The following is a 15,935-nucleotide window of genomic DNA, read 5'->3' on the forward strand; positions in this document are numbered from 1 at the left end:
GATACCTGGAATAACAGGCAAGTTTGGTGTTGGAGTACAAAATGAAGCAGGGCAAAGGCTAACAGAGTTTTGCCAAGAGAATGCACTAGTCATAGCAAACACCCTCTTCCAACAACATAAGAGATGACTCTACACATGGACATCACCAGATAGTCAATACCAAAATCACATTGATTATATTCTTTGCAGCGGAAGATGGAGAACTCTATACAGGCAGCAAAAACAAGACCTGGAGCTGCCTGTGGCTCAGATCATGAACTCCTTATTGCAAATTCAGACTTAAATTGAAGAAAGTAGGGAAAAACCACTAGACCATTCAGGTATGACCTAAATCAAATCCCTTATGATTTTACAGTGGAAGTGACAAATAGATTCAAGGGATTCGATCTGATAGAGTGTCTGAAGAACTATGGACAGAGGTTCGCGACATTGTACAAAGGCTGTGATCAAAACCATCCCCAAGAAAAAGAAATGCAAAAAGGCAAAATGGTTATCTGAGGAGGCCTTGTAAATAGCTGAGAAAAGAAGAGAAGCAAAAGGCGAAGGAGCAGAGGAAACATATATCCATGTGAATGTAGAGTTCCAGAGTATAGCAAGGAGAGATAAGAAAGCCTTCCTAAGTGAACAATGCAAAGAAATAGAGGAAAACAATAGAATGGGAATGAATAGAGATCTCTTCAAGAAAATTAGAGATACGAAGGGAACACTTAATGCAAAGATGAGCACAATGAAGGACAGAAGATATTAAGAAGATGTTGCAAGAATACACAGAAGAACTATATAAAAAAAGATCTTCATGACCCAGATAATCACAATGGTATGATCACTCACCTAGAACCAGACATCCTGAAGTGCAAAGTCAAGTGGGCCTTAGGAAGCATCACTACCAACAAAGCATGTGGAGGTGATAGAATTCCAGTTGAGCTATTTCAAATCCTAAAAGATGATGCTGTGAAAGTGCTGCACTCAGTATGCCAGCAAATTTGAAAAACTCAGCAGTGGTCACAGGACTGGAAAATGATATTTTCATTCCAATCCCAAAGAAAGGCAATGCCAAAGAATGCTCAAACTGCCGTACAATTGCACTCCTGTCACACGCTGTAAAGTAATGCTCAAAATTCTCCAAGCCAGGCTTCAACAGTACATGAACCGAGAACTTCCAGATAGATGTTCAAGCTGGATTTAGAAAAGGCAGAGGAACAAGAGACCAAATTGCCAACATATGCTGGATCATAGAAAAGCAAGCAAATTCCAGAAAAACATCTACTTCTGCCTTACTGACGACACTAAAGCCTTTGACTCTGTGGATCAGAACAAACTGTTGAAAATTCTTCAGGAATGGGAATACCAGACCACCTTACCTGCCTCCTGAGAAATCTGTATGCAGGCAAAGAAGCAACAGTTAGAACCAGACATGGAATAACAGACTGGTTCCAAAGTGGGAAAGGAGCACTTCAAGGCTATATATTGTCTCCCTGTTTATTTAATTTACATGCAGAGTATGTCATGTGAAATGCCAGGCTGGTTGAAGCACAAGCTGGAATCTAGATTGCTGGGAGAAATATCAATAACCTCAGGTATGCAGATGATACTACCCTATGGCAGAAAGTGAAGAACTAAAGAGTCTCTTGATAAAAGTGAAAGAAGAGAGTGAAAAAGCTGGCTTAAAACTCAACATTCAAGAAATTAAGATCATGGCATTCAATCCCATCACTTAATGGCACATGGATGGGGAACAAGGGAAATAGTGACAGACTTTATTTTCTTGGGCTCCAACATCACTGCAGATGGAGACTGCAGCCAAGAAAGTCAAAAAAAGGTGCTTCCTCCTTGGAAGAAAAGCTATGATCAACCTAGACAGCATATTAAAAAACAGAGACATTACTTTGCTGATAAAGGCCCACGTAGTCAAAGCTATGGTTTTTCCAGTAGTCATGTATGGATGTAAGAGTTGGACCATAAAGAAAGCTGAGCACTGAAGAGCTGATGCTTTTGAACTGTGATGCTGGAGAAGACTCTTGAGCGTCCCTTGGACTGCAAGGAGATCCAACCAGTCCATCCTAAAGGAAATCAGTCCTGAACATTCATTGGAAAGACTGATTCTGAAGCTGAAGCTCCAATACTTTGGCCACCTCATGGGAAAAACTGACTTAATGGAAAAGAACCTGATGCTGGGAAAGATTGAAGGCAGGAGAAGGGGACGACAGAGGATGAGATGGCTGATGGCATCACTGACTCAATGGTGTTGACCACTGACCTCAGCCATCCACCCTGAGCAAGCTCTGGGACATGTTGACAGACAGGGTAGCCTGGTGTGCTGCAGTCCATGGGGTCGTAAAATTTGGACACAACTGAGTAACTGAACTGAACTGAAAGAAAAAAATGTAAAATCAGTGTTCTCCACAGTCTAGGTTTTTTTTTTTTTAACTTAAAAGAGTTATTTAGAATTTAATACTTATAGTTCTGAAAAAAAATTTAATTGACTTGAAATTCGTTTAGTGTTTTTCCTTCCTTAAATTCAAACAAAATAGGAAATATTAATTTTTGTTTTTTAAATAGTTAATAAAGCAAATACAAAACTCACAATGATTAAGCTGAGTACAGACTGTCTGTGATACAGGGGCACCATGTTAAGGTCTGGGAGTTGGTGATGGACAGGAAAACCCGGCGTGCTGCAGTCCACGGGGTCAGAAAGAGTCAGATACTGCTGAGCAACTGAACTGAACTGATGTTAGAGCGGACTCTGTGGGACGGTTACATCACTTTACAGATTGTGATGTCGTTTTGGACAGTTATAACCACTGTCACCTTAGTGCTAGGGGCTGAACTAAATGCTTTATATACAGTTTTTCATTGGAAACTTATCACAATCTGATAAAATATTTTCTCCAGTTTTAAAGAAGAAACAGGAGTTGAAAGAGGTTAATTTGAGAAAAATCAGACATTAACTGGGAACTGGGATTCAAATTGCCTGACTCCACACTCTAAACCACCATGCAACCTGCCTCCCCATCCGTGGGCTGGGATGGTACCCTCCTCATCGCCGGTCAGGCCCATCGCCAGGGCCAAGCGCCTGCGGCAGATCCCACGTAAAGGGGGTCGTGCTAGACATCCAGCACACCCTCCACCTCTGCATTCAAGGGCAGAGTCTTCAGCGCTTCAGGCAAAAACACAAGTGCTTCACCGACTGGACACCTGAGCTAAAAAGAGTGTAAGTTTTTCATGGTCTTATGGCTAAAACCTTCCAAAATCTAGTTGTGGTTTGCCCAGCAACATTTGTCCACAAAATTAACCACGAACCCCAAAGGGGCTTTTAAATAAACACACGTGTGGATGCGGCACACCTGGTGAAACACTGACACCGGTTCACTTCAGGGGGTGCGTGTCTCTGCATGTGCGGGTGGCATCCGGGGGTGAGATGGGAATGCACAGGTGAGGAAATGTGAAGAGGTTAAGCAGGAGACACTAATTATACTACTATTTCAACTTTTTGCATGTCTGATATTTGTTTATAGTGGGCCAGAAAACACACAAACCAAAGGAAGTATTTTAGGACAGCCATGGGTAACCGTCACTGTCATGGCGTGTGTGCTATCCCTTCCTAAAATGTTATTCTACTAACTAGGACAATAAATAGTTTCTCTTAGCTTGTGTCAGGAGACCCTGCAAATGGCAGGGGCTGTAGAGAAATCAGCAGAGGCTCACACTGTCCTACCAGGTGAAAGACTGGAGATTATCACTTAGGAATAAATGTCACATCCTGATGTCCTAACGACTCACTAGGAAAATCAGTCATTGGGAAAAAACCACCGCAACAGGCATTACTGGCCTTAAAAGCTAACTAGTTGCGTGTGTGTTCACGACACTGCCCCACCTTACACAGGTGCTACCACCACGCCCGCCACACAGATAAAGACAGAAAAGTCAGTGCCCACCTTGCCCCAAGGCACACAGCCATCAGACAGAGGGACCAGCCCCGGGCTCTGTCCTGACCACTGTGACACAGCCTCTCTGCTGGGGGAACACATAAGGCACTTCAAACTACACACAATAAATGACGAGAGGGTCCAAAAGAGACCGAGAGGAAGAGGAAACAGACCCTGCGAGTCCTCGCTGCCACAGAAGGCACTGGGAGAGGCCGGGTTCCTGGAAGAACGTCAGGATCTGGAAAGATTGCCCTCTGGAGGCCGCCCAGGGCAGCCCCAGGGACATCCAGGCCCAGACCGCTGCAGGCTGGGAGCCCCGCCACATGAATACATACGTAGAGTTCTTCAAACTGTTTCTGAATCTCGCTGTCCATCTCAATGGCGTTAAACCCTGGATGCCGAATCGGAAACGCCTCAACGAACAGCAGTGCAGCATTGGACCGGACTTCCGAGTTTCTGGCCTGGAATGGTGAGAGAAGTTTCAGAATCAAAGAGCTGACAGGCAAAGGCGTCAGCGCAGAAGCCCTCAAGCAATGCTTCTAGTGTCTCAACACAGGCATGTTCCTATTTACATATTAAAGACAACCGTAACATTTAAACTAACCAAGCTTGTGAGACCTTCCTTAAATGAAGCCAAACTCCCAGCTCCATGTCGACAGAGACATTTCCCTACCTCAAAGTCCACTGTGTCAGGAAGAATCAGTCATGTCCTGCCCCCAGACCACAGTCACCTGCGTTAAAATGACCCGCATGCTCGTCTGACCCCTCCTCACGTGCTGTCACCGTGTCCCCAGTCACCGGCAGGAGGCCCGAAGGGCCAGGAAGGCTCAGCCCAGCTCTGCACACACCACCCCTGCCGAGCATGACGACCCTGCTTCCAGCTGTGCATCCAGCACTGACTCCATTCAGGTTCCCAGCTTAAGAAATGCTTTTAGTAAAAGCATAAAGTATTCATTCAGAATCTCACACATGCCCAGCCTCAAGTCTTACTTTTAGTGCCTGAATCAGAAGATGCTAAACCCCACAGCATACTCAGCATCCTAAACATGGACAGTTAAGAGGCATACCTTTAATCCTCTCCAAAGGATGGGCTTGTATAGCTTGTAAAGCATCTCTTCCACTCCCTGCCGAACTTCCTTTTGATGGTGAAAATAACTCAGCACCTATGAGCCAAGAAAAGAAGAAAAGAACAGTAATATTGGTGTTTTCAAAAGAGCACTTAAGATCCCACTTTGAGCAAACAGGGAGCACTGGCTGCCCCTGCATTCACAAGTCTTGGACGCACAGTTCTTTCTATCAGGAACCACGACAAGAAACCATGCTGCCAGCTCGGAACACGGAGATCTCACAAAGGCACCGACGGCGGAAGAGAGACCTACAGCCTTGGGCTGTACAAAGGTTCGGGTTCCAACTTCTACTCTTCTACCAATAGCCCCAAAACCTCATAAAAAGACACACCTCTGATCTCAGGGTCAAATGGAAAAGGAGCAGCCTGATTGTTCCTACAGCGCATTCTGCCTTCAAAGTGCACTGGCTACGACTGTCTTGTTCTGAGAACCTCTTTCAGGCATTCAGAATGGCGCGAAGAGTCAGCCCTTCACATCCATGGGCTCTGCATCTGCAGATTCCACCAAGCGTGGATAGAAAATATTTGAGGGGAAAAAATTCCAGAAAAGTTCAAAGCAAAGCTTGAAACTGTCACTTGCTGGCAACTGTTTATGTAGTAATCACATCAGATTCACAGCCTATTACAAGCACTTACACTGCACTGGGTATAAGTGATCCAGAGATGATGAAAAGTGTTCAGGAAGGCACTGGAGCCCGCAGACTCCAGGGGCGACTGTATCTCAAAGGGGTGTCACTGCCCAGTGATCCTTCCCAGGAGAAACCTGAATGTCAGGTCCCTCCCTGAAGTCACAGACAATCAGAAAACATACTGCTTTAACCAGCCAGGACCTTCCTGCGACTCTTCAGATTCTTGTCCCCAACAACAATCAGTGTTGCCTTTTGTCCTTAATTCACAACTCTTGCAGCCAAAGTTATATTAGTGAAAAATAGAAATTTTTTATAAATTAGGTTATAAAACAATAGACTTTAAGTGAATGTCAACCAACTTTGCCCTAAAAGAACTACAAATCGCCAACTCAATAGACATGAGTTTGAGCAAACTCCGGGAGATAGTAAAGGACTGAGAAGCCTAGAAAGCTGGAGTCCATGGAGCTGCAGAGTCAGACGTGACTCAGTGACTGAGCAACAGCAGCAAAAGCACTGCAATCTGGGATTTCCTTCTTCTGGCTGTAAACTTTTCATTTAGGAGATTTCAGTCTGTCATTTGCTTTCTGTGAGCAATGTTAATTTGGTATTAATGGTACTTGCTTCACAGAGAGCTTTTAAACAACTATATGAGGTACAATTCATAAAACATAAGTCACTCATAAAGTGTGTAATTCAGTGGGGTTTAGTATACATAGAGTTGTGCAACCATTACTACTATCTAATTTTAGAAGATCTTCATCTACAATAGGGATTTCTTACTTTCAAGTGACTTCTAAGGTATTTTCTGAAGCTTCTTTCAACATATCAATAAAATGACTTATCAAGTAAATTTGGTATTTATCAAAAAAAGGATTCAAGCAAGAAGCTATGATATGTTATAAGCAGTAAGAACAATGACTTGGAGTCCAAGAATACATTTCACTTGAGAAGTGAAATCTAATATTCTGCCTTTCATTCTGGCTGTGCATTTTGCCATAAATCTAACAAACAATGATACCTGTACTCATCTTCATTTCTTACTACCACAACAGAAAATCAGGTATGAAAAAGTCTTCAGTTATTTGGTAGCAGCAGTAAAGTAACCACATCACAAATATGTATGATTTAATAAAATACCACTCCTTACAGTTAGGCAGAATCTGAACATTAAATCATACATGTGAAGTAAATGATCCAAACTATCTACCACTTACGAAGTGCCAGGGACCGTGTGTGCTGGGTGGGGCGGGTGGTGGGGAAGGCACATGGATATATTTTCATCTCTGGGTCTTTATCTTTGGATAATACAAACTAAATCATCAATAATAAGAAATGTTTTTTAATATAGTTTACGCCTACAAATAATGACTCCACTACACAAACAGTAGCAGGCACCTCATCTTTATTCCCCTAGCTTCCTGACACACAGTTGCCCAAACCAGCAGTGAGCACGGGGGCCTCGCCCGGGGTAGACACGGCCCCACACAGCCGACCAGAGCCTCCAGGTCCTCCTGCAGGAGCCCTGCTTATCAGACTCCGTCAGAACAACAGCCACACCAACAGCAGAGACTTGATCAGTCAGATCATGTACAACATGAGGATAAAACCATACCCGAATTCTGAGACTACGTTTTAAAAACAAAATTGTATCAAGAGAAACTATCAAAACAATTATTCAATACGGTTTGCAGACTACAAAGTGGAAATGTAATATATGAAAGTCAACAATAAAAATAATCCCAAACAGTCTCTTCTTTGAAAGCAGCAGTAGTGGCAGTGAGAAAGTGATGGTTCTAGACATTGTTATGTCCAAGAACATAGTTAAAGGCTGTCTGAACACAGTTCCGATGTCTTAACAACAGATGTTTGCTTTCCTAATCAAAACTTTGGCATCAAGGTAGATCTCCCAGAATTCCAAATGTCAAGATTCTGAAAAATTCCTTTAACTGATGCCTGTGGAAGCTTAACAAAATTTCACAAAAACAACTCTCTAAAAACAAAAAATTTGAGAGACAATTTTCAAAAGTGCTGCAGGAGCGTGCTCACCTTGCGCACCCTGGGGTGCACTGGAGACCTCCGAGGAAGGTGGACGCCGTGGTGCATGAGGTCCTGGATGCAGTCGTTCTCGATGGCCTGGAACAGCCGGCGGGGAGCACGGGTGAGTGCGCCCCGCAGAGAGCAGGGCAGGCGCGGGAGGAGCCTCGGCACAAGGGGACAGTCTAACTGGCTCACCTTCCCGCTCACGAGGGGAAAGGCCTGGGTCCCGTCATCAGGGCTTCTCCACTTTGTCTACACTTCTTAGAACGCACATACCAGAGAGAACTTTTCTTTTATCTTATTTGAAGAAATACCACATTTGTACCAAATTGCATGGCACTCGAGCCTGGATCAAGCCAGACAGGGCCCAGAGACAAAGGTGGGCCTAGGAGCACCCCTCCTGACTCATCTGATAATCTCAGAAAACTGGATCTGTTCCAAGAGCTTACCTCACCCCCCGCCCAAGAACTCACACCGTACCGCTAAGGTGGGGGCCAGGATTCCAAACTGACAGAAACAGATGTCTGGGAGGCACCCCAGTGAGAGGCAGAACAGGCAGTCCCCAGGACTCCACGGCAGTAGGGAAGGATCGAGGGAGACTCGCCACTAACATCTACTCGTCTCCACTAAGTGAGGATGCCCCCTGAAGCCGCCCCTCGGCTCAACGAGACTCCCGTGGGGACCGGGCTGCCCGACCTGTGATCACACAGGAGGTCCACGGCACCACCAGCCAGGCATCTGGGCCATAGAAGTTGACCCTTGAGAGCTAACCACCAGAACACGGGCATTCTACAACTGACCAGGTTTGCTAACATGTCAATGGCAGAGATTTTTTCAAAGAGAAGAAGGCTTTAAATGACGTAACAAGCAAATGCCATTGGGAGACCTGTTGGATCCTGGCTTCAAAATGAAGACATTATTTAAACAAAGCAGAGATGTTTAAATATTAGTATGGGGCTTCCCTGGGGGCTCAGATGGTAAAGAATCTGCCCACAATGCAGAAGACCCGGGTTCACTCCCTGGGTCGGGAAGATCCCCTGGAGAAGGAAATGCCAACCCACTCCAGTACTCTTGCCTGGAGAATCCCATGGACAGAGGAGCCTGGTGGACTATTGGCCCATAGGGGTCACAAAGTAAGCATGGACCTTTTAGAGATGATGCATCCTGAAGTGCACAGGAGTAAGGTGCCACATCTGGAGTTTGCTTTAAAAACTTGAAGGGACACAGGGAAGGGAGTGAAACTGAGAAGCACACACTTCTGATACTAATTTGGTGCAGACCTAAACAATTACCTTTAAATCACAAACTCCTATTTTTAAATCACTGCTAGAGAAAAGGGGAACAAATACTCCTTCCTGTGAAGTTTCATGGAGTATAGACCAATGCAAAAAATGCATAAGAACATCCTGGTTCTGCCACTTCCCCAAAAAACTATACACTGAGAAACTACTGTAGAAGTTGTCTACAGGGCAACGGGAAAGGTGAGTTCTTGTTTCCTAGAAGCAGACATCAGTGATAACTGACAGCGTGTGTAACTGAAGCACAAGCTGGGCAAGAGAGGAGAATGTACAGAAATAAACATGGGTGGTTAGCCTCCCCTCTGCCCCCGACACTGCTCCAGGGCCTGCTCTCCCAGGAGAAAAGACCGCTTGATGACTTAGAGTAAAAATTTTACTCTCAGAAGGAAAAAAACACATCTAAGAACCTAGTATGAGAAAAATGTAAGGGATATCAGACATTTTCTTTTGATTTTTTTCCAAAAGAGCCTATGAATGTTTAATTGTGAATTACACAGCCAGTATGTACGTGTTATAGTCATTAAAGGTTATAAGCCTGATTCAAACATCTTTAAATTCTCAAATTATGTTGCTGAAGAGATGGCCTGAGTCTCCCAAGGAGCACTGGCCAACAGAAACACAACAGCAACCACAAATGCAATTTTAAACTTTCCAGTGGTCACACTAAAAACAGGAAAGAAAAAAAGTAAATTTACTTTAATAATATATTTTGTTTAGCCCAATTATCCAACACACTATCATTTCAACATCAGTCAATATTCTTTTTAAAAATCCATGAGATACTTTATATTCTTCTTTTCCCAGACTGTCTTGCAAATCTGGTGAGTTCCTTACATTTACAGCCCATCTCAGCTTGGACTGGCCACGTTTCAAAGGCCCAGCAGATATACGTGGTCGGACACTGCAGGTCCAGAGCTGCCAAAATGCGCAAAAGCCTTGGTTCCACTCACACTGCACGTCGTGGTGAGGGAGGGACATCTGAGGCAGGCTCGGTGTGGACAGCACCGCCCCCGCCATGTGGACGCTCACTGTGAGCTTTGGCTTGACGGGAACAAACAAGGGTTCAAACAGCCCTACTGTGGCTGCGCTAACACTTCATAAAACGAAAAGGACATACCTCCAGTATTTTCCCTGAAGCCTTTTTCCAAGCTCTGAAATAAATTTCCGCAATGTGTACCATCAAAGATCTGGAAAAAAAATTTAATGCAAGTTTGAAGAATTATATTTTCACATGTATCATTTCAGGCAGTCTCCTCTCCCAGGGAAGAAGACACGGTTTTACACTAGTGCTCTGCGAAGTAGAGACAGGCTGTCTGCCTGGAGCAGGAAGCAGAAACCAGTTTGGAGAAGGACTGAAACGTCAGCTTCTTCCCTCTCAGTCGCTGCTTCCCCAGAACTTCACTACTTTCTGCGAAACTATGACACGTACGCCCAGAACCAAATTCTTAAGTAAAAAACTTTAAAGATAAATTTCTAATAAAAACTATAAATACAAAAAGTTTAAATATAAATACACTTTAACTTGGAGTCATTCTAGACTAATTAGCTCAGGTACAGGGAATCCTAAAATACCAGGGTTGACTTAGACTCATAATGAGGAAAATCTGCTGATTCAACCCAAATATTGTGCAAATGAGGGGAGAGGAGGCAGCATTCCAGTGAACAATCAGAGATCCAGCATCGAGTCCCAACTCAGTTCTCACACAGCCACCTGATGGGATAGAGGATTTGAAAATTCCAGAGCAGGTTAAGGACTTGACCTCGAATGCGGCAAATAGCTCCCAGTGCTGCCAGGGCCCAGAGGCTGGGGAATCAGTAGAGAGCCCCTCCTCAAGGGCTCCTCCACCACCCACACGGCTCCGCCCTAGGGAGATCGCAGTGTGCACACAGACCCAAAGGACCAGACGTGCTAGCCACATGAACTTTACTACGGCCGAGGCTGAGATCGAACCGGTGAATAATCTATGTAAACGACTACCACAAAGTAAAGTCTTAATTTCAATGTCACTACTGAAAAAGAATGGTTTCCTATAGCAAGGAAAATAACTATTCAGTAATACAACAGTACATAATAAATAATAAGAGATAATTTCTAAAGCTTCTAATCATCATCATTGTCATGTCAGTCGCTCAGTCGTGTCTCACTCTGTGATCCCATAGACTATAGCCCAGCAGGCTCCTCTGTCCATGGGACTCTGCAGGCAAGAATACTGGAGTGGGTAGTCACTCCTTTCTCCAGGGGATCTTCCCGACCCAGGGATCGAACCCAGGTCTCCTGCACAGCAGGCGGATTCTTTACCAGCTGAGCTACCAGGGAAGCCCCTAAAAGTTGACCTGACCAAAGTCAGGTCCAATAGAAACTTTCAAAACCAGACTAAGCACAAAATATGAATTGTTTTTAATACTTACTTTGGTAATCCCTGTAACTGGTTTTTAATGGTCCCATGAATCATTTTAATGAAATTTATATTCCAATTGAAGAGAGAACTAAGAAATCTTCTTCCCTATGAATTAAAAATAGGATGTAACGTTAAAATTGCAACCAAATAAAAAGTCCCCAGTAACCAACAACAAACAGCTCTTTGAAAGTGCAGCAGCCAGTACTGAGGTGCTACTCCCGAAAGCGCAGCAACCAGTACTGAGGTGCTACTCCCGACGAAGGAGGCTCCCGTGCTCTAACGTGGAGCCTGCATGCCGGAGCGGCGGGGGCCCAAGCTGGGAGCACGGCAGGTGGGGGCCGCACACTGGTGCGAGCAGCAGGGCCATCAGGCTTTGACAGGCAGCTTTTTTAACAAGTATTTACTGGAAGTAAGTTGCCAGTAGAGTCCAGAAGAAGTTTATCATTTACCTAGAATGACTGGAAACTGACCTGAACAAATTAATAACTGATCAGGAAACTAGTTCAGCTATCTTAAATTCAAAAGAGAACACAAATTTTAAAAAGAGAGACTTTTAACACACACATATATATTTATGTCTAAGTGCTCATTTGCTATATCATGTCCAAGTCTTTGCAACTCCATAGACCATAGCCCACCAGGCTGCTCTGTCCATGGGATTTCCCATGGGAAAATACTGGAATGGCTGCCATTTCCTCCTCCAAGGGATCTTTCCATCCCAGGGATCGAACCCACATCTCTTGCACTAGCAGGCAGACTCTTCACCACTTGAGCCATCTGGACCATTTACACCTGTATTTCATATATGTGTGCGCGTCTGTATGAAACAGTGCAGTTTACCCACTGCTATGTATCACTTCATGGCAAATAGATGGGGAAACAGTGGAAACAGCGTCAGACTTTATTTTTCGGGGCTCCAAAATCACTGCAGATGGTGATTGCAGCCATGAAATTAAAAGACGCTTACTCCTTGGAAGGAAAGTTATGACCAACCTAGATAGCATATTCAAAAGCAGAGACATAACTTTGCCAACAAAGGCTCGTCTAGTCAAGGCTATGGTTTTTCCAGTGGTCATGTATGGTTGTGAGAGTTAAGACTGTGAAGAAGGCTGAGCGCCGAAGAATTGATGCTTTTGAACTGTGCTGTTGGAGAAGACTCTTGAGAGTCCCTTGGACTGCAAGGAGATCCAACCAGTCCATTCTGAAGGAGATCAGCCCTGGGATTTCTTTGGAAGGAATGCTGCTAAAGCTGAAACTCCAGTATTTTAGCCACCTCATGCGAAGAGCTGACTCATTGGAAAAGACTCTGATGCTGGGAGGGATTGGGGGCAGGCGGAGAAGGGGATGACAGAGGATGAGATGGCTGGATGGCATCACTGACTCGATGGACGTGAGTCTGAGTGAACTCTGGGAGTTGGTGATGGACAAGGAGGCCTGGTGTGCTGCGATTTATGGGGTCGCAAAGGGCTGGACACGACTGAGTGACTGATCTGATCTGATGTATAATTCCATGGACAGAGGAGCCCAGTGGGCTACAGTCCATGGGGTTGCAAAGAGTTGGACACAACTGAGCGACTAACACACACACATGTGTAAGTCAATATAAAGTGTGTCTGAATCCACTCTATACTTTACTCTCCCAAACTTCACAACTACCCTGGATGCCCAGGGCAGAGGCCCAGCGTCTCTCCAACAATGACGACATCAGAGCAGCAGCAGCAGTCAGCGTATCTCCTGTCACGTGGGCACCGAGGGCCCTGTGAAAGGCTGAGTGTGCCCCGAGGGCACCCTGGGAGACAGTGGGTGCTGTCCCTACAGCACAGAAGGAACACTGGGACTGAGCAGTGTTTGATCGAGGCGACCTACCACCTGTTCAGTGGGCACCAGGGGTCTGAACACGGCCTTTCTGAGCCCCAGGGCTGAAGGTTTTGGCCAGTGTGGGCCGCAATCAGGTCCAGCCCTTCTGTGTCACCAGTGAGAGGGGGCGTGCGAAGAAGGCACACTGGGGTCAAACCCTGCCCTGCCCCGCCGTGAGTGTGAGGCCTGAGCAAGTTCCTCAGGGCCCTCCCCCTCTGGGAGGTCCTCCCCACCTCCTTTGGGGATGGGTGACGGCTGCCCCCTTTTGCCTCAAATCGTGTCTGCCAGGCCACAAGCAGTCAGAGTCAGGGCTATATTCTATATTAAAAACAACATGCTTTGCATCCCAACATGGAAATACAGTCAATCTAAAAAGACTACCAGTCAATCTTAAAGGAATAACCCTGAATATTCATTGGAAGGACTGATGCTGAAGCTCCAATACTTTGGCCACCTGATGTGAACAGCCCACTCATGGGAAAAGACCCTGATGCTGGGAAAGATTGAGGGCAGGAGGAGAAGGGGGTGACAGAGGATGAGATAAGATGGGTAGATGGTATCACTGACTCAATGGACATAAGTTTGAGCAAACTCTGGAAGACAGTGAAGGACACGGAAGCCTGGTGTGCTGTAGTCCATGGGGTCGCAAGGGGTCAGACATGACTGAGTGACGAAACAATGAACAAAAAGACTAGAGGGGCTTCCCTGGGGGCTCAGTTGTAACGAATCCGACTGCCAGGGCAGGAGACACAAGCTTGATCCCCGGTCCAGGAAGACCCCATGCCACGGGGCAACCAAGCCCGTGCACCACAAGTGCTGAGCCTGTGCTCTGGAGCCACGCTCTGCAGTGAGAGACGCCAGCGCAGCAACGGCCCTGCAAGTGACACTGGACAGCTGCCCCGCCGCTGCGGCCGCGGAGAGCCGAGCAGCGAGAGGGGCCCAGGGGGCCACAACAGACAGACAATACCGTTTTTAAATCTAAAACGCTGCCCAAATTACAACAAATTATCAAGAGGCTCATGTTCCCAGCGCTTCTTAAAAAAATAAATAAATAAAACAAGTACAGAAAACTCTAAAGATAACAGATGAGCATGTCCAAGACAGCTAGGCAAGCCACTCTGTAATTTTAATTCTCTAATAGCCACATTAATAAAAGTAAAAAAGATCAAATTAACTTTATTAGTGTATTTATGTAATCTAATATATCCAAAGTGTCATTTAAATATGTAATAAATACACAAAAATTATTAATGTGATATTTAACATTCTTTTTCCATATCAAGTTTCAAATCCCCACATATTTTACATTTAAGGCCACAGCTGGATTGGCCATATTTCATGTGCTCGGTAGCCAAGTGTGGGAGTGACCACTGGTGGACAGTGGAGCACTGGGCCAGGAACCTCGCTTTGGATTTACTGGATAGGTATGAAAGAAAACAAGAATCTTACGATAATAGCTTTGAGTTATATGCCAATTAACCTGGAATTAGGGCAGAGGGTCAGATCTAATCCATGGGGAAGTGCCTTCTCAACCTTATTTTTAGTCATTTTTAATTTAAAATGCAATCATGGTTCCCCCAGGATTCACACAGCCACCTGTTCCCATCTCCTTTAATGATGAAATACGCAATGACTTGTAAAATGTTTGCTTAACACTGTCACGCAGTAAATATGAATTGCAACAAATATAATAGTTTTTGACAGTTAAGCTGGCTCTTTTATTAAAACACTGAGCATGATGCAAACAGCAAACTCACGAACTCAGGAAAAACTCCCATCACAAAGCAGTTCACAGGACTTCCCTGGTGCGCCAGCGGTCAAGAATCCGCCTGCCAGCGCAGGGAACATGCATGTGCTCCCTGGTCCAGGAAAACCCCACATGCTTAGACCACGCGTCACAATAAGAGAAGCTCTGAGAAGCCCACACATTGCAACGAAGAACAGCCCCTGCATGCAGCAAAGACGACTCAGCGCAGTCAGAAACAAATTAGTTTTTTAAAAAGCAGTTCACAAACACACCAAGATGAAAAACCACTTGCCTCTTCTTTTTTGATGTAATTGACATTTATGAAGCACTCAAGCAGCATGTCTTTAATTTCTCTACTTTCTTCCAAATGATAATCAAAGCAATATAAAGCCTGATGGATACGCCACAGCCGACATATGTCTGCACCCTGGGGATGACAGGAAAAGAAAATCAACTAATTTTTCTTTTTTAATAATGGGTAAGGCCACATTTCAAATTAACTATGAGACTATTTTATGTCATCAAAAAGAAAAAATGACAAGAGAAAACATTTTAAAATTTGCAAACAAAGCTCCAGAGAACATTTTCCTAAAACTCAGGCAAAAGCAAGCAGAGATGCTGCCAGCCAGCACTGCACACCGTTTTATGTACCAACGACGAGGCGAGCCTGCGCTGAGTGTGAGGGGCCTGAGCCACGCCAGGCTAGGAGCGACTGCCGCAGGACTGCACCGCCAGGAAACAGACCTGAACGTTCTTAACTGGAAATGTAATCACCCCGTGTGGCTGGTGGCTACTGTGGTAAACGGCACAGGTACAGACGTTTGATTTTAAAGGTGAACAAGAATGGCAGGGAAAATGGATTTTAAAAAGGCAAACCAAGGATGGCTTATGGATAAATTCTGACACAAACAACGAG

General features: G+C 45.0%; 1 protein-coding gene across 1 annotated transcript in view; it reads right to left on the reverse strand.

Annotated features, from left to right (window-relative positions):
- The window catches only part of NCAPG2 (non-SMC condensin II complex subunit G2), a 72,940-nt gene that overhangs the window by 47,606 nt on the left and 9,399 nt on the right, over positions 1-15,935 (reverse strand). The window contains exons 6-11 of the mRNA XM_070369002.1: positions 15,312-15,446; positions 11,426-11,520; positions 10,134-10,203; positions 7,728-7,814; positions 4,994-5,089; positions 4,262-4,387 (exon numbers count right to left, since the gene is read on the reverse strand). Of these exons, the coding sequence (XP_070225103.1) occupies positions 4,262-4,387; positions 4,994-5,089; positions 7,728-7,814; positions 10,134-10,203; positions 11,426-11,520; positions 15,312-15,446 (609 nt within the window). The remainder of the gene's footprint in view (positions 1-4,261; positions 4,388-4,993; positions 5,090-7,727; positions 7,815-10,133; positions 10,204-11,425; positions 11,521-15,311; positions 15,447-15,935) is intronic.

This window comes from Bos mutus, chromosome 4, assembly GCF_027580195.1.
Source record: "Bos mutus isolate GX-2022 chromosome 4, NWIPB_WYAK_1.1, whole genome shotgun sequence".
In the NCBI taxonomy this organism is placed as follows: domain Eukaryota; kingdom Metazoa; phylum Chordata; class Mammalia; order Artiodactyla; family Bovidae; genus Bos; species Bos mutus.